Source organism: Ixodes scapularis, unplaced genomic scaffold (genome assembly GCF_016920785.2).
Source record: "Ixodes scapularis isolate PalLabHiFi unplaced genomic scaffold, ASM1692078v2 PGA_scaffold4__175_contigs__length_147842914, whole genome shotgun sequence".
NCBI classification, from domain to species: Eukaryota; Metazoa; Arthropoda; class Arachnida; order Ixodida; family Ixodidae; genus Ixodes; species Ixodes scapularis.
Genome location: NW_024609879.1, coordinates 86979038 through 86998346, shown reverse-complemented (window position 1 = coordinate 86998346; position 19309 = coordinate 86979038). Strand labels below are relative to the sequence as shown.

Genomic DNA, 19309 nt, shown 5'->3' with positions numbered 1-19309 from the left:
ATGGTCGTCGCGACTTTGCCTTCCGCTGTAAACATGATGAAGCATCGCCATTTTATCACCGTTGAAATACCAACTAGCTCAAATTACTACTTTACTGGAAGGTTATGAACGGCGCAATGCTATACTCGGTTCAAACCGGTAGTCACACACCCTAATTCAAAGAGGAAAAAAAAAAAAGTGCAAAATCTTTGCTTTGTTTTTAATTCGCGTCTGTTTTGTTTTTGTTTTCTGGCAAAGAAACAGACCAGGCAAATAAAGGGCACGGGACGATTTTCCCGCCGTCTCGGCCGTCACGTCTTCGCTTTCAAAGATGGCGGACAAAAGGAGGTACCGATAAGTGAATGGAGGAAATTCGAAAGTGCCTCCCGCTCTCCAAACAAGGTCGGCACAGAGACGACAAGACGGACGGGACCCCGACAAAGGGCACCCGAAGAACGAGAGAGACATCGACAGTTCTTTGCTCGCACACAAAAGCGAGAGGACCGAGTGACGGACTGAATAGAAAGCGGCCCCGATTCGAAGCATAAAGGAACCGCGTTTTTCCCGTGCCTCTGCTGCCTTCGGGGCAGAAGAGTCACGTGCGGAACGAATGGGGAAAGACGCCAACGAGAACAAGAAAACAACAAGGTTCTGCAGCTGAAACTTCCGCAAAAGCCTCTCGAGTTTGAAGATTCAGGGGCTCTAGATTCGTCAAGCACAAATCGTTTAATCGATCATTCAATGTTTGCTGTGCCCTCGAAGAGCTGGCAGGCGCAGGAGGCGAAAGAATAAGTAAGCATTTGTAATAGTAGACCGTTCTGACAACTTCGAAAACGAGACCCGATAACGAGCCGATGCACGCGCAAAGACGTCGCCGAAGTATCAAATATCGTTAACGGACCGATCGACAAAAACTCCATAATACCCACTTATGGTGCCTATTAAAAAAAAATGTTACGGTGTTTTTTTTATGTCTCGGCTAAATGCGGCGCATCTAATAGAGTGACGTACTCTTTCCACTTCAGGAAGTATACGTCGTCTGTCGAGCGAGCTGATGAAGCGCGTCTTGCCACTGAACCATATACACATCGTGGGGAGGTCGGCCTCAATTGCACATCATGTGCATCGAGGTGCCACAAACGTTCTACCACCATGGAGACAACAACAAAAAATACAATAGCCTTTTTTTTTTATTTATTTATTGCGGTGCGTTGCAAACGCATTGCAGCGACAGCCAAGACGCGCTGCACACTAAAGGACGATGCTCATGTGGCACTGTGGCGTGACGTGACGTCACAAGGAACCATGACGTCACGTGACATTACATTTTTGATAAATTTGGCGGATAAAAGTTCCCGCTACTTAGCGAAAGACTTTTCCTCTACATTTAGTGAAAAAAAAATTGTGACGTCATCAGTGCCGCGAGATTCGCCCGCTAAATTTAGCGGGGAAACTTTCCCCCTGAATTTAGTGGGCCGCTGTAAGCGCGAACAAACCATCGCCGGCTTCCTCCGTTTTTTTTTTTTTTTTTTTTTTTTTTTTTTTTTTTTTTTATTTGAAGGGCTGTTATGAGAATTATACTTTTATGGTGGAAAGTGCTGAGTTACAGCTATCTCAGAAGTGAAGCGTTCGCGTGCAGAGCATTGATGGGCGCTCAAGATACCCAAGCGCACGTGCGTCGAGGTGAAGTCGCGGCGCCCAGCCGTGCCAAGGCCGCTGGTGTCCGACGACTCGGTGCTGTCGCGACCGGCTCGGTCACGACTCGGCCAGTCACGGGGTGGCAAACGCAAACAGACGCATATTGCATAGCGCCAAGTTCAGAACGGACCACGGTCCTCGCGAAGGACGGCGCTTTTTGTTGTCTCTTGAGAGTGGGGAAGAGTGTTGGTTTGGTGCGTGGCACTTTTCGAACTCTGTTCCCGAAGAGGGAGACGCTCCCTGACGCTGCGCAGGTGGCCTCGTTTCTCGGAGCTTATCCGACGCTTGCACAAACCGCTCACGAATACAAAGGAGGGCACGTCCGGTCAGGAGTCTGCTGGGGTTTGGTTCCCCTGTTCCCAAGACGAGAGCTGGCGTTGCTCGCGAGTTAATCCCGCGGTGACCCTCGCACCCGCCGGATCTTGCTTGGTGACGCATTGCCGCGTCTTGCCACCCTGACGGCAGCAGCCGAAGGGGTCCGGCAGATGGCAGATGGTAACGCTTTCGTTTTTGGGCAGAAAGCAGGTGCCGTTCTCGAGTCAACCCCGCAGCGATGCAGCAGGATCTTGCTGGCGTATTGCCGCGCCTCGCCACCTTGACGTCAGGAGTTGAAGAGTTCCGGCAGAAGGCAAATCGACAAAACGTTGTCCAAGAGTGGGTCTGGGCCAACTCGTCGCTCTTTTCTCAAAGCGAAAAAAAAAATATGATTTTTGTCCTGAAATTCGAAGCAAATACTGTTTTGTAGTAATCCTTGAAATCGCCGCACGGTATTTGACCTCCAGTGTCCTCTTTCTTGTCAAAGACAACTTGTCGCTATAAGGGAGCAGATAGGAGACGGTCATTACGCCGCGCGTATATCACTGGGCCGCGTCTTAACCTATCCGGCCCACCGGTTCACGCCGCTTCGCGGTGACAGTCTGCGGCGGCTCATTACAAAAAGTTATAAAGAAAGGAAACTATGGGACCATCCCGAGATCACACGTTTCTTAACGTGTCTCAAAGTTCTACCCCGTCTTCGCTCTCTTGTGATTTTTCTTTGTCTTGTAACCCAACAGAAGTCCTGTCCCTAGTCCAAACACGTGTAAAAAAAAAAAAAAAAAAAAAAAGGTTAAAAGATAGCAAGTAACTATGAACTTTTTACGTCGGACCGTCATTCAGACCATTCGACGAATCACCCATCGACAGATTGCTCCTTTCGACAAGTTGCCATTTGACAAATTGCGCTTCGACGAGTTGGCCGGATCCCTGCCCAGGGTAGTGCGATAACTGTAGCTTAGCGTAACTGCACTTATGTGTGCCCGGGTAACGAGGGTATTAGTCATTCTGATGTTAGCCTGAGACTGAGGCAGTCTCCTCAGTCTCAGGCTAACATCAGAATGGTTAATTTCCACCAGCTCGCCTGCGCACTCACTACAGTATCATTGAGGGTATTAGTAGTGGCGAAGTTTGATGTCCGCCGGGTAAACCTATCCGAAGTAAAATGCCAAACAGCGCCCAAGCCGTGTTCGCGCTAGCAGTGTCGCGCCATGTGCGTACACGGAACACGCTGCAAAATATCCCCAATAACCGCTATTGCCGTAAAAGTAAGCGACACTGCGGCACCGACACCGGTCAAAAGAATGCCGTGACCGGGAGGCGACACAACGCCGGTGTCGTCACCGTTGTTCTCCCACCGACGTCGCTACCCTAAGCACAGGCAATACACGTTGAGCAACGACCCGTGTGGAACACAATGCGACCTCGATGAACCCCCTCCTACGCGACAAGGCCTCGGTGCTGGACTTTATTCGTCACCCTCAAGAAAAGAGGACAGCGGGGCGCACAAATTGGACAAGAGGACTACGTTCGTGCGTTCGGCGGAGTCCGAGAATACAGAGTGTCCCAAAAACTAATTGCAGGGTTATTTTCACAGCAAAAATAAACTTCGCATTGCCGAACGCTCATTGTCCACCCAAAATGTAGCGCATGATGCGGTTTGAACCAAATGCCAAATTTTTCCGAACAAACCGTTATCTCAGCCAAAAGTTATAAGCGATTTTCTGAAAAAAATTTTTAATGAGAAAATGGCGTCAGTTACCGAAAACGGGCCCCATTTTTCCATTGAAATTTTCAAAAAATCTCTTATAACCTCTGAATGAGAGAATGGTCCACACACAGCAGCTGCTGCATAGCGTCTACATTTTTCGAGGCAATATAAAATACCGTAATTCGTCTCAGAAAATATAGACACTTCCCGAAAATTCTCCGCTTTCCCACGAAAGCCACGTGCTCGTGAACTCCCACAGCGCTGCGTCGAGAGGTGCGACGTATCCAGCTACGCGGGAGAAACGTGACAGCAAAGACTGCACACACGCGCGAGTTCACGTCACGTTTCATCGCGCTTCGGCCGCACGAACACTCGTGCGGTGGATGCACCCTTCTCCAGAGCACCCCATTAGCAGCCTTTGGTAGGAGTTTTATTTATGTCGCAGTGTTCATTCGACACCGTAAAATAGCAGGGGGACTAGAGTTGAAGAAAGAGCCCGTGGCACGTGGAAGGTGGTGTTAGAAACGTTGCCGCGTGCGAGGCATGCATAAGTTCGCTCGAACGCAAGCTGCGCCCAAATTATCCAGACGTGGACCCGTTGGCCCGGTTGCAAACATATAATTACCTCTGGGAGCGTGCGCTCTTGAGCCACGCGCGTGCTACATCTAAAGCGGGTTTCCAAGTGAAAGCCAGACAACCGATCCGGCTGACTGTGGCGGGCACACGGGGTAATTAAAGTTATAAAACAACTAAAAAAAACGGACGAAGGAGATTGGGAGTTTCAATGCGCAAGCACGCACTCTGCACATTTGCGCTGTTCAATACACATGAGCATTGACCAGTTAAAACTTACAGCGGTGAAATTACATCGATCTCTGGTTAAAATGACTAGTGGGTCAACTACTCTACTCATTATCATAGAGATCATACATACTAACTCTAGAGGAAAAGGTCCGCCATTTTCCCATGCATTCTGGCTGCCGCAAGCGGCGGAGTATGCAGGCAGACCCTCGGGGTCCCACATGGTTACCAACTGCCTTCGATTTCACAAATATATCATCAGTGCAGTGCCATGAACTTCAACAATCCACGAACTTACCGGTGGAAAGATATTCGCGTTCCTTTCGAAGCTTTCTTTTTGCATAGCGCGCACATGTACGCCCTCGAGTCAACGCTAAACTAAACCAGATACCCGGCTTCGCCGGCGGGGCGCGGGGGGGCGCGGTAGAGGAATACGAAACCGCACAACCACCAGATTTCGGAGATTTCGACAGAAGGGAAGTTAATGCAGCGTAATGACTTTATTGCTTTTTATAAGCGTTAGAATAGCTCAGAATTTAGTTTACAACGTTAAATCATCACTGTTTATATTGCTGAGAGTTTTCACTCTTCGTGTTTACCATTGCGACTGTCGTCCTTCAGCTGGCAACGTTGCTTTCTTTCTCTCGTGTTCTGTCGCTCTCTTTCGCGATCGTTCACTCGGGACCCAGGATGTCGGCGCACGGGATTTGCCACTCCTCCTCACCCACCTTTACCCCCCTGACTCATTATACTGCATTTCAAATACTATTTTTGGTAATTTGGTATCTTGCAAATACATTTGATCGAAAGTATTCCCTACTTTATCATTTCTCAGTATATTGTACACATTATTTCAAATAATATTTTTGTCATTTAAAAAAAAAAAAAATATTGTCGCTGGAATTTACACTTTTTAGAAATAACTGGCGTCACGGCACCTCAATAGGGCCAGCAGGATCCTGTTTCCTTGGTCGAGCGAGAGCCCGCGCTCGCTTGAGCATGCGTGGGTTCCAAGGATTTTCATACCAGAACATCCTGAACCTGCGACTTTCTAAAATGGTCTTTTTTTTTTCTTCCTTTTTTTACAGGGATAGGAATCGGTACATACATTCCAGGGCAAAGTTGAGTGATTGCACACTTGAAGCGGAAGCGACCGAACAGAAGACAAGCCAGAAGCAAAGATGGAGGCTCAAAACGCCTACAAAACAGATGGAAGGAAATGAGGGGAAGCCACCATAAGAGGGCACAAAGTATTATTTTTTAACTTTTATGTTTGATTTTGTAATGGCCAGAATATCAGTTTCTTTCATCAGTTGAACACTACCGGAAGCGCCGAAAAAAAAAGAAAAAAAAAAAGGGGGGGGAACTTACATCGATAATCCTTGAAAAAGGAAGTCTACGTTAGCAGCACTGGGTCTCCCAGCAGCTTGGGGCGTCGCACTGCCCATGCGATCGGGGCCCCCCTTTTCTAAACTCTCCGTTGGCTAGAAGGTCGGAGGGAAAACAAAAGCACGTGGGTGCACTTGGCGGGTAAACAAGCGGACAAGCTGCTCGAGGAGCAGAGATGAACTCGCACGCTGTCCCATTTTGTTGTCTGTTCTTGTTTAAAGATGCAGCGCTTGCTACATGTTACTGGCCGTAACACAGCATGCTCTCGAGCAACCGGCACGGTGTAAAATCGCCAAAAACGCAAAAAAAAAAAAAAAAAAAAGAATTACAGTTGTTTGTTATTGCGTCTAAAAGTAACAAAATTACTTAATTGTCCCTGTCGACAAAACGGAAATAAATTATATCCCTCCGTCCTGAACACGGAAGGGATCGACATCTTTACTTTCTCACCTGCTCCGTACCCCCCCAAGAAAAATTCTTTTGTTTGTTTTTGAAAGGGGACTAAAAATGTTTCTCTACTTACAGGAAGTAACGAAACAGTTACACTGTCGCCGCGGAAGAATTGACAAAATTAATTATTCGTCACAGAAAAAAAAAAAAAAAACGGTTATGGCGTAACGTTACAGGCCCGATTGTTGAAACGCATTCAATCAAATCTGATCCCCCTTCCGTGCTCCGCGCCCGGCTGCCTCGTTTAGCGCGCGCCGTTTCCCACAACCCCTTCCCAACGCAGCCGGCACAACAGAAAGACCGCGCCGGTCTCCGATAACATCAAAGATTAGCGGCCGGAGCGAGGCACAAGTAAGTACAGACCAGCCGGGAGATCGGCGCCTGAATCGCGGAGTGAAACAGCGAGTCGGCGCGTACGTGTGCCTTCTGCCACACGCGCGTCAGTCTCGCTGATCAGCTTCCTCACGCCGCGATAAGGTGCTGATCTATCTTACACATTGGTAGGCACCGGTTCGCTGATCGCGCACCGAAAAGCACCGTCCCCGTCCTTCTTCGTGCAGCTGACTCTACGAACTGTTGCTACTAACCAACCAAGCAGATCAAAAGCGCAATGTCAAGGCGTTCCCCGCCTCGCGAGTCGCAGCAGTGACGTTTAATTTTTGGACATCTGTCCATTGTTTTAAAGTATTACAACGCAACCTCTCGAGGAGATATCGGTGCGGGAAGACTTATAAGCTTCCGAGCACTACGTATATTGAGGAGTCAAATGCTCGCCTTCGGAACACATCAAACAGTTCATAATAGCAAAATGGTGGACGAAATTACCCTTCCGAGATTTGCCAAACGCTCACCGATGTCAGACTGTGTGGGTTTAGGTCAGGGACGCGGCGAGTCCGAGCTTCCATTGTGGTCAAACACAGCGTCAAAATGGTCCCCGCCAACGGGTAACAGCGAGTCACCGAAACATCTCGTCGCTAAAAGCCGCTGATAAGATGAGGAAAACAGGGATCAGCTTCAGTTGTTCCCGGGTCTAGCACGAGCTTCGTATCTTGGAGCACCCTCGTGAGAAGGGTGGAGAATACAAATCAATGCGATTTCTATCGCGATTTAAATCGGGCCAGTTTTACTATGATGATCTAAATTGGAGCTTTGTCGCGAAAAAGAACCCCGAAAATATTTTTGTTTACCGTTCGTCCATATTCATTTAGAGCATTCTATGTTAATTTGTTTTTGTATTTAAACCTGAGCACAAGCTAAGGAGTGGAAGGTAGAGATCCATTTTCGACGAGCTAAAGCGGAAAGCGCCGAGCTTGATCTCTATAGCTTCCACTTCGTTAGTCAGCTATGTAACGTCCTACAAAACAAAATCAAAACGAAAAAAACACACACACGCACGAAAACTTGAAAATTAATGTCCAATTAAAGTCACGTACAGAACGCGAAATTTTCTTTTTAATAAAGCTTTTTTAAAGAACTAAAACAATCAAGCTGTTTTCCCTCTAGTATGGCGCGTATCACGTCTAGTTTATTAGACTGTACTTCAAATATACAGTAATTCTTCCGCATCGCCATCAGTGATTGGATGAATTAATCAATCTGCCATGCTTTAGAACACATCCACTAGTGGTTAAGAATCGCCATTTTTTTTAAGCTAGTGATTTACATCGAATTAGTCTGATTTAAACAAAAAATATCTGAATTTACATAATTAAAAAAATATAAATACATATTTTTAGCTTGGTTGTGAGCTTTCAGCGTGCATGTGCAGCCGAAGCACGACGGAAGGCAAGGAAGGCCACAAAAGCGTGCTCTAAGTCTAACATACTTACCACGCGCCGAGAAAGTCTCGGCGCATAACCCGATCCAACACAGGAACTGCAAAAAAGACTCCGCCCACAAAAAAAAAAAAAAAAAAAAAAACCGCAACGTTTCGTTTAGTCAGAGGCTAAGTGCCCAACGCGCAGATACGCATTGGGCATTTCAGGCTACGCGTTGTTTTTGCTGCGCACTAATATTCGACAGAGGGCGCTGACGGTGGCACCTCCTAAGGGCTCAGCCGTATTCATCCATCCATCCTAATCCGTGACGTCTTTACCTCTGGCAATTAAGGGGGCGGAGCTTGAGTCTTTATTGTCCTTGTTTTGCTTGCGCTTTTTAATCTTTTGAAATCAGTGTGAACCAACTCGCCCAAACACAAGTTTTACTACAGTTCTTATGTTGCGACGCTAAGGCACGTGTTCCCTGCCTTCCTCCGTGCTTTGGCTACAACGTGCACGCCCGAAGCTCATGGTGCGCCGCCGCCGATGTGTGATCGAAGGTAGAGCCAAATTTGGTAGAACTCTCGCGCTGCATCCGGGGCGGCTGAGAGACATTGCATGCCCTTCTAACTCTGTCAGTGAGGATACCACGCACTAATCTACATGGCACAGCAATGATATCAAGCAGCTTACAATGATTTTTTTTTTAGATATCTTCCCTCGAAGTCGCAGAGGCCGTCACGATGACACATCAGAACTTCCTCTGTCAGTTCCAGAATAAAACTTGCCCGCGCATTAAATTCAAAATAAAATATTAAAATGACAGCTCGCCAATCGTAATGGTCACTAAGCAACCCGGTAACAGTTTTTTTTTTTAATCAATTAGCGTCTTTTTTTTTTTTTTTTTTTTCTTTTTTTTTTTTTGTCAGATAGAATTTGATATTTGCTAAAACTGAATCGCCAGAGTGACACCACCACTTTGACCAGCCCGTGACCAAAAACAGCTTTTCTCGGCGTTCTGAACTGACGAAGATATTGTTAAAAAGTTTGACAATCTGATGACATCAGAAAATAGGCCATCGGTTTTCATTACGTTCCGCTTTGCCGCGCGCTTAGATCTAAATCCGCGATTAAAGGCCGGTTCTCACATGCAGCGAAGCGCTGATGTAGCACTGCTCATGTGTCGTCAGCTACTTATCATCTGCCATGAGCAACAGTTTTGACGGTGCGATACAAAGCTCTTGTCAGCACGCGCTAAGCGCGAGGTCAGCGCTATGCTTGTAGCGCTCCACAGCATGTGTGAACAGGCCTTCACTGTGAAAACACGCTGTAACTAAACACAGCTCTGCTCGTCCGCAAATTTTAAGTTTACACGCGTACTATACAAGTGATCAGATTTGTGCATGAGACGTCTGATGAGAAATCGGTACACAAAACGCCAATGTTGTTCCCATGAAGTTTGAGGCGGACTTCTGCGCCTAAACTAAACGGAGCGCGTGAGAATAAAATAAAATAAAAAGTGTTACGAGGCGTATAAAAGCCGTCTCACTTTACCTTGAATGGTGTGGTCCAAGCGTAGATAGATCCTGGGTGCGGCGAAAATCCACAGGAATCCGAACCGTCACTTCGAAATATAGCGCCAAGCGATCACACCCCAACGCGACCGCCGAAGCCCGAAACGCAAACTGAGCGCAGCAGACGACGGGCGAGACGGCGAAACCGGCGAGACGACGCGAGGGGCAGCCGAAAGCAAAAAGCGCGAAATGCAGACAGCGGGTATCCCAGAAGGCCCGGTGCGGTTATGACGCCATCAGTTTGTGTTGACGCATCACGTGCTCGCCCGTTCGGCCAGTTCTGCCGCTCGGATTTGGCGCCTGTGGTGGGCATTAGTTGGTGCCTGTTTTCGTTACTTGTTTTGTTTTAGGGGCATGGTCAGCTAGGTTCTAATGCTACAGTGCATTGCAGTAATTTGTCGGCAACCTAACTACTAAAACGTTACTTGACATTTTCGCTACTAAAAAGGACACATAATCATACGCATTTTGTCGCGCTAGCTCTGCGGCTCTACGGGTCAATGATACCCTTTTCTTGCGCCGAATGCAAATAAATACCTCCCTACTCGTCTACCAGGCATGTTCTAGTCGATGGTTCGGTAGTATAATTGCCTCAGTGTCGTCATTTTTTTGTCAGCATTGTGTTTCGGTTTATCTCATATTAGTTGGGAATTCATTGTAAACCTGAAGTGCCTTCAACCACAGAAATAGTGACTGAAGTTCGCAGTTACGGTAACTTGAGTTACCGGCCATCGTAACCATTACCATCATTATTTTAACCCGAGACTGAGACAGGAGGAAATTTTTGTACAGTTGAAGAGAAAGTAACATGGACATTGTTACTTGGTACTTTCTCTCCAACTGTGAAGATATTTCCTCCTGCTTCAGTCTCGGGTTAAAATAATCATGGTAAACTTCCACCGTAATTTCGTTAATTGCAACCTTCTAGCAGAGTTTTAGTAGATCACCCCGATGCTCCCGATCAGCGCCTGTCCCAATACCCTCGATAACGATACAATGCGTGCGCAAAGGCGGCGGCGGGGTATCATTATGATTATCCGACTCATCAGAACGATGTACGAACTTTCTCATATCTTTGTTTTTTGCAGTTTTTTGCTCAAAATCACAAATGCAGGCTTCAAAAAATCAACTGACAGCTAGCGCCACCTAGTAGTGCCGAATAAAATGCGCAAAAAGTTGATCTGTTTAGCAATTCTTTGTTCGTGCAGCTGATTGCAGGGGGCGCTTTCGTCACCATAACTAAAACTCGTGCTATTTAACCTACAGACGAATACTATTAGAGTTTAAAATAAGCAAAACACTTTTGCGTAGTTTATCATGTCGGAGGGTGAATTAATTCTGATAAGCATCCTGCCAGTAAAAATTGAATAGAAATGTAGCAGTACTATCGAGGAAACTTCTAATTAGCTTGTTTATAAATTAAACATCAGCATTCGCACGTCAGCCTAGATGAATAAGGCATTTCCCGTTACCACCCCAAAAGGCATTTCTAGCGTTGTGCACGAGCTACGCTCGGATCCTTGAAGCACTTAAAGTGCATTGCAGCATGATCGAATGATTCATCGCTAGACATCACTATGCCTCCGTGGATTCATTAGGCGTGTAGTGCAAACTATGCACATGCCCGTAGTCTAAACATTATAAAATATAAAAACCTGCAGATAACATCATGACGAAGTAAACTACACCGACTTTACATAACAAACAACAGTTTAATCAGACGTTTCGTCTCCCAATCCCATACAGGAGACATCATCAGAGAAGGGGGCTACAGATAGAGTTGCAAGCTGATGAATCACTCCGGATGCACCACGACTCCAAGTACTTTAGTGGATCCCTCCTTTGTTCGAGTGCCAAGGCCAAAACATTCTCCAAATCAAAACTGTTACACGTTGCCCAGCACGGTCAACCAGCTGTCTTTGCCCTAGTGGCGTGTGCGACCTTCGCCACGTCTTGCTTGTGTTCATTCATACATGTGCAACAATTACCGGCCGGTCTCCGCAATATACGATACATCAAATCTAGACAGTTCAACCTATACACAACACTGCACTGAGACTCTGAGAGGTGGGGGTTGTCTTCCTTTTTGTTTGGGAACCAGGTCACATAGTTTAAGATGAGATCTGAAACTGTTTGGATGTTTAAAGGGGCAAATGCTCTGGAAATAGACTCGGAAACGCCTTCAATATACATGTTACTAGCCCTGCTCCAAGACTATTTTTATCCAGACGCCTCCCTTGTCCCATCTGCTTATGCAATAATCCCGCTTCACCACAGAGTCGACAATAAAACATGAATCTTCAGATGCACGTTTCGTTGTCGACCCGTGTCCAGACTGATGTAGCAGGGTTTTTATGACTGCTCTTTTTTGTGCTCAACCGGTGCGAAATTGCAAAGAAAAATAGAATGCAATTCAAAATGGCGGCAAAGCACCCAGCTCATAACGTCACCTTAACGGATTTGCGACCCTCTCCAAGTGGCAAACACGTTGAAACTTGACGAGAGCTGCCGGAAAGTGGCAGACGCGTCAGTCTTGGTGTTGCTGCACACTGGCAACAACACAAATGCAACCTAGGTGGCACTGCGTGAATTCACTAGTGACAACGTTTGGAGGAGGAAAAGGATCTTCTAGGTGGTGTCAAATGGAGATGCCTTACAATAGCCTCCCCAAAAATCATAATTACAATATCTGATTCAACATACTTAGCACAACACGCTCTTCATGCATTTAATAATTTCACATGCTTCAGATGTAGCTAGCAATCTCGTTACATTTCATCATCCCCACCCGATTGCAAAGTATGATAGTGCGCGAACGGTAGCCCCACACAAGATCGGTCAGGTAGCTAAAAAGGTTGCTTCGTTTCGTCGGCAGACGAAGATTGGTACCTTGTGTGCTATTGGAATTAGGCCTTAGTGCAGTGCTTTGCCATTGCAATTAACATAGCATAAGTGATATTAATTAGTTTCAAATTCTTAACATCTGAGTGCATGCATTGCAATACTTGTATGCCATGCATTGAAATCCGAGAACAAAAGTCATCAAGCTCGTTCCGACACGTCGAACCAAGCGATGAGCCACATGAAAGACACGAGGAGTATCAAAAGTAAGCTTTAATAATCGAACAAGGCAGCAATATCTTTTTTCTTTAATGACAGGTGCTTCGATCGCAGTCATGTTGCCCCTTTGCTCCTCGACAGACACGTACAGATTTTCCGGCACTTGGCTAGCACCCTAAACGGTGTGTTTGCATGGCACGTACGATTCAGTAAAAAAAGGAAGACCCCCAAACAAGACCCTGAGTTGCCATCTCGAAACAGGCATGCAAAAAGACAAGAAAAAAAAAAAGAAAAGGGGCGTATAGTATATACAAACAGGTGGACTAGCAATTAAAGACCTATAAATTCATTTCACAAATGGGACCTTTCAAACTGGTATTTACAGGATGCTCACATCTCCAGACATACAAAAAGAATTGTATATAAACAAAATAAAATAAAAGCAAGAGAGGGCCAATATCATTGAAAAAAACAAACAAAAAAACTTCTGCCATGCAATCACACAAACGAACGAGGACCTTCACACGATGCACACGTTCCTGGGAAGGCTTGCAGATGAAGTCGATATCACAGCTGGTTCGGTGGGCCCTTCAAGGCCTTTGTGGACTGAAGGAAACAAAATGCCGAGTCATCTTCATCTCCTGTCCCTCTGACGTCCGCCACTGAGATCATGAGCCCTGCCAACTTCGGTGAAGTGGCGTTTTTTTCTCTTCCTCTGGTACCGTCTGCTTTTTGCCTCTTGGCTACGGCTACACCTACGACAAATGCTTGGTGGAAGATCCAGATCCGGATGAGCTCCGTGCCACTTAACCCTGTTGCCCCAGATCCGTGAATGCGCCACACACACACAGAAAAGGGAATTCCCGGTGGAAATCGGAAGACAACCTCCGGAACATGGTCCACAATGCAGTCTTCTGGCGGCGTGCTTCTTGAGGCAAGGTCTTGACGAAGAAACTTGGCTGAAGTCGATGTCGATGCTACGACAGTCTTTCCCCCTCAAACTTATCAAAGGAGAAGGACCGTCCCCCACGACCCACGCCCTCTTGAGAGGGTAATCTGAACCCAACCCGACAGAGGAAAAAAAAAAAGAAAAAAAAAAAAAAAAAGAAAGAAAGCTGTGCCACTGCAGAGAGGTGCTGCTATGTACGCAAGGCATCGAGCAAGCCATAAATTAATAAAACAAAAAAAAAAACAACAACACCAAGTTTTAAACAAAGAGAGGTGCCTTGCAGGAAAAAGAGAAAGACAGTGACAGATGTCAACCACCAGGCCCCCCTCCAGTCCTTTTTTCCTTTTGTCCGAAATTCAGAATGGTGAAAGAAACAAGAAGAGAAAGAAGAGAGCTACAGTGGCAGCAACCAACCGGTCAAACGTACTTACAAGAGAGGCCGTCTAAAGGGTCGTGACCCAGAGAGCGACCTCATGACCCCACTCGTCGGGCTGTGCCTCAGGGAGGCAAGAGGTAGAGGCCGAGACGGTTCAGCGCCTCTTCCTCCGTCAGTTCTGCGAGGGGAGAGAGAAAGGCAAGGTGGACCATTCAGCGTTGAAATGGTGAGCGCTTGCCGCAGAGCGAGTCAGCACCTTTGCCGAGGAAACTCTCCAGGATCTCCTCGGCCCCCGGAATCTGATGCTTGGTCGCCGACTCGACGACCCTCCTGGCGTGCTCAACGTGACCTTGAGTTAGCTCGTAGAGGAGGAACTGCCGGGAGAAAGATCGTCGTGGAATGGCCCAATCTGTTGGAAGCCGGCCAAGGATTGGCCAACGGCTGATCTGCGACCCAACGCTGGCCACGCATCTAGCAGTCTACCGATTCTGCTCAAGAGTGGGTTGGTCAACAGGCAAGTAATTGGGGACTGCCCGCACGGAGGTGCAAAAAACTGAATGGCAATCGTTGTGAGGCAAATTTGAAGGCAGGATACGACGTTATGGCTGCTTGTAGCCGTTTCCAAATGCTTTTGAGTGCCCATCAACTGGCTAACAGCTGAAGTCCACTGATCTAGATTGCGAGAAGCTACTGAAAGCGTATGTGGACTCCCCGGAATGTCAGAAGTCTGAGGGGTGCTTGAAAATGGCCGGAAGTAGCGAAAAGGTTGCATCGGGCTACCGAGTTCTGTTCTGTTTTGCGCTTGATGTTTGTCACCTCAGTCTAAATTAGTTCTTCACGAGCCCATTTCATAAGTTTGACGCAGTGCTATCCAACCTAAACACTCAATGGAGTAGCACTGCGAAATGGTTTTTTACACATGCCGTTGCGCAACGCACACACTTTCTAAAAACAATGCACTCGTGCCTCTTCCTTGCACAATGATGCAAGTAACGCCGAACACGAAATCTAGCCGCAGCGACTGCATATAAGCGTAAGACTGAATAAAGAGTGCCAATGATGGATAATGCACAATCAATCATCAAGCAATGCCAAAGTAGTTCGGGATAAGACTTTCCTGACCATGCCCATAGGTCATCAATCACTGGTGATTGATGGTTTCCAAGCTCCACCAGGAAATTAAATTTAGTGCGGAGAACTATGCTCTACAATCTCGTTGACAGCCGAAGAATGCTAGTTTCAGTTTCAAAGTAGGTTTAAGTTTTATCACAAGGTTGTGGGCTATCAAAAATAGTCCTGGGAACAATGGTGGTACTTGTCTAACATGGCTAACTGCTTGCACCAGTCTTCGTAACAAAGATGACATTATTTACATAATTCAACCGTATTGCGGCATTCTGTTGGGACCTCTAGAGCTCTAGGGAGGAACGACAAAAATAATCCCTAGAGAAGGGGAACAAGGGCGAAAAAGGACAAATATAAATCTCCAAATACAGCTAGGTGACTGGGACGCGACCGAATAAATCCGCCTGGTCTGGTATTAAACCAGGAACCTTTCCATTTCCAGTGAGGCGCTCTACCAACTGAGCTAACCAGGAGTTAGACGTCAGTAGACCAAACAGGTTTTATCAGCTTCCACCAGTCTAACACCAACAAGGGTGAATGGCCTGCATTCTAAGGTTATGATTATAATGCAATTAATTCCAAATGTGCAAAAGCTGGACAAGAACAACAAAAAATAAACCCTGGAGAAGGGGAACAAGGGGGACAAAGGACAAACATGCGCACCAGTCACCTAGCTGTGCTTGGAGATTTGTGTTTATCCTTTGCCCTTCTTCTCTGGGGATTATTTTCATCATTCTTGTCCAGCTTGCTTGCACATTTGTATTTAATTGTACTATAATCATAAGCTCTGGAGACACTTTAAATTATGTTAAAGGTGTTGCTTAACAGATGGCTGTCAGTAAGCATCACTATAATTTCCAAGGCTACCCTGAGTTGGCATGCACGTTTTATGTTCCCAAGAAGGCACAGAAAAATTCTAAATATGAGAGAACTGCAATCAAGGCTATGACAAAACCAAGGTAAAACAGAAAGAAAGCATTCTGCTGGGGATGTGGGGAGTACTATCTGTGCTTCACCGATATAAGCATTCCTTAGTTGAAAAGCACACGCGCTACAAAGGCTAACTCTCCTATGAACCAAAAATAGACAATGTTAAAGTATACTAACTTTCAGAAGTAAAGGCTGTGGGTGTGGGGCACATTTTCTCTACTCTGAATTTTTCTTATTTGTAGTTTAATATAGCACAGCTGCAGAAGTTTCGGCGTTTTTACCCCTTCTGCACGTACATCACATAATCAAGAAATAAAACTTTAAAATCTTTCTTCCACATTATACCAACCTTTGTTTCTTTAAAAAAAAAAAAAAAAAAAAAAAGTTGGCCACATTTGATGTGTCGTCAAGTTGGGAAAATAAAAGTGTCTGCATGGATCCTTTCAAAATTGCTGCTTTTTCAGTGGTCAGGAAAGAGTTAAATGAGCACTAACCAAAGAATGACCGGCAACAAAATCGTTCGGTATGCATTAATGAGTAGCCAAGCAGTGATCCAATAACGGCAGTAGTCAGCGAACTATTCATAGATGGCCAGCCAGATTAATCCTAAACCTAAACCCACTGGCCTACCGGGGGCGTGCCGTTTGCACCAATGCGAAAGTGCAGACTGGCAGAAACTTACGTGACACCAGAGGTCCACATGGTAAGGCATACTCTGGACGGCTCCTTCGAACAGCCGGTGAACCTGCAGTGAAAATTTTGGACACGGACGCACGTGTGTGGGGCATAGCTATCAGGGGGGGAGGGCAAAGCAACCCGCAAACACGCACGCACACAACTACCAATAACCGAGCGAAACAACTGAATCCCACGACAGCAATAATTTCCGGGGGTGAGTGTCGGAACCACCGGGCAGAGGACGAGGAAGACACAAACGAAATCGAACCGTGTTTATACACAATATTAGAAAAAACATCAGAAAGAAAAGTGTATCTTTATACTACAAATTGGGAAACAATGTGCCGTGTCTTTTGTGTACCTATCACAACCGGGGCAACATAAAAGCTCCGCTGCAATAAGAGTACATGTGCACCAACTACAACCGAGCTAACCAAAGCCGCTCTGCGGAGAGTGCTTAGAATAACCGAGCGAGACGTGGTTCGATTCCCACCGGTGGACGTAGCCTCTTGTAAAGACAACTGGGTGTGCGATCATATTTTCGTTACGATAGCTCGCGACGCCATAGACCTTGAAACTAGTCCTAAAACACATTCTGCGTTAAATAAAAAAACTCCGATAGAACAAACACAAACACACCTCGTAAATGTCTCCGTCCACAATGGCAAGGTGTATGGCACTAGGTGTGGCCACGTCGGAGGAAAAAAAGAAGGAAAAACAAGGAGCAGATTAAAACAAGCAATGCAATTGGGGAGAACTCAATTGCAAGCCCCACTCCAAAGTTATGGACAGCCAGGGGAGAACCAGACCGGTTCATATTTGGCCATACAAACCTAAGGGAACCATAAGTTGATCATCCCATCTGCTTGTGCCTGCCACACGGAAGCATTCAAGCTTACACCTCGTGGCTAATCTCACAAGAGCGACTCTGCTGCCCTGCGCCGTCTGGCCACAGCAGATTCCCGCATCACGAAGGATTTGGCTCGCTTTGTCTAGGATTCTAAATGGATTCTAAATAACTGCCGAGTGGAACCCAATAAAGTGGTACTAACTCGAAATCGCTTCTTTACTTGCGGTTAGGGTAACACCCGTCTGATTTAATTGCGGGTAGACATCCTGTTAGCCAGACGTAGGAGGTTTACAGCTAGGACTTTAACCCCTACACTGACGCACCTGGTCGCACGTTGCTGTCATTGCCATACCTACACTTGCCCCAACTTCTGGCCAAGACTGTACTACTTCACTTTAACTGTGAGCCCACGAAAAACCACAAGAGTAAGGTTCCTGCCTTCAGTGTCCCTACCGAGTATGCGAGCTCACACATTGGTCCACACATTGGTCAAGATGCTCTTGCATGTAGCTTCGGTTATGCACAAAGCAGAACAAACTATAGATGCAATAGCTGTAAGTGAAATAGTTTTGCGAGGACCTAATATTACATAATTTCTCAATTCGAAAAATATTGCGAAACATTAATTTCGTAATTATAGCACCCTATGCTAGTGAATGCATAGCGTGCATACCTATGGTAGTGAATGCATAGCATACCGCCAATTCGCGAAGTTTCATGCTCGCAAAATATTTCCAAAACTTACATAATTCCCCAAAAATCGCAAGTACTATTGAGCCCGCAAGAATAAAGTTGTTTACAGTACGTTGGAGAACAAAACTTCAAAAGTTTTCTACTGGTCTCGGTGACTACAGTCACTGACCGATTTTCCGGACGCCGATAATTTGAAGTTGTTCTATATTTCGGACCTGAAGGAGGAACCGTGACCTGCTCGATAAAAACAGTCTATATTCACGACCGATGTTTCAGACAGCTTGAAGTCCGAAAGTTCCATTTTTTGAACAAAATCGTCGTGAGCGATCAGCGGGAAACACCACCAAGAAGCCGCCATCTTAGATTTTATGTTGCCTGCACATGGACTGGCTTGGTTTCGCAGTGATACTTGATTACTGACAAGTCTTACCGCTAGGTGACACTATGCTATGGATTTTCGTTTTTTTTTTCTTCTAGCTGTGCGCTATTATCATCATCACTGCTACTATCTTGCTTTGTTCATTTGCCATTCTCTAGTCAGGACTTGTGCTTCTCAGCTCGTCTCGGTGAATCGTGTTTTCAGACTACACTGACTTGGACATCATGGCAACATCTGTCCTTCCGCCGTAGCGAAGTGTGGCTAAGAAGCGCGGAAAGTGCTCGCCCATAAAGCTAGAAAAGGCAGCAATTCTCAAGCTAACAGAAAGTGGCCAAGCGCAAGCGGAGGTGTACGTATTTATTCGAATATAAGGCGAGGTTTTTTTCCGAAATCCTTAGTCTCAAAGTCGTACCCCGCCTTATATTCGAAGCTCAGTACAGCAATACGGCAATTTTGGTGTAACAGTTTTGGTTTCCGCCTTTCAACCATTTCCAAGCTTCCAAAAGAGCCCGACAATACTGTTACAAATCTAACGCAGAGATTTAAGAATAAAACATACAAAATGTTACACAAACGCAAGTTACAGATAGTAACT

General features: G+C 46.1%; 2 protein-coding genes and 1 pseudogene across 2 annotated transcripts in view; all 3 read right to left on the bottom strand.

The window, feature by feature from the left end:
* Positions 1-9870, bottom strand: part of LOC120837761 — a 104708-nt gene extending 94838 nt beyond the window's left edge. Inside the window, exon 1 of the mRNA XM_040207332.3 lies at positions 9655-9870. The gene's annotated coding sequence lies outside the window, so the exon portion shown is untranslated. The remainder of the gene's footprint in view (positions 1-9654) is intronic.
* A 2903-nt stretch (positions 9871-12773) lies between these two features.
* On the bottom strand, positions 12774-13902 carry LOC120837757 (annotated as a pseudogene).
* The window catches only part of LOC120837758 (zinc finger C3H1 domain-containing protein), an 86324-nt gene continuing 79788 nt past the window's right edge, over positions 12774-19309 (bottom strand). The window contains exons 32-35 of the mRNA XM_040207326.3: positions 17432-17471; positions 16797-16859; positions 14316-14433; positions 12774-14237 (exon numbers count right to left, since the gene is read on the bottom strand). Of these exons, the coding sequence (XP_040063260.1) occupies positions 14182-14237; positions 14316-14433; positions 16797-16859; positions 17432-17471 (277 nt within the window). The 3' untranslated portion in view covers positions 12774-14181. The remainder of the gene's footprint in view (positions 14238-14315; positions 14434-16796; positions 16860-17431; positions 17472-19309) is intronic.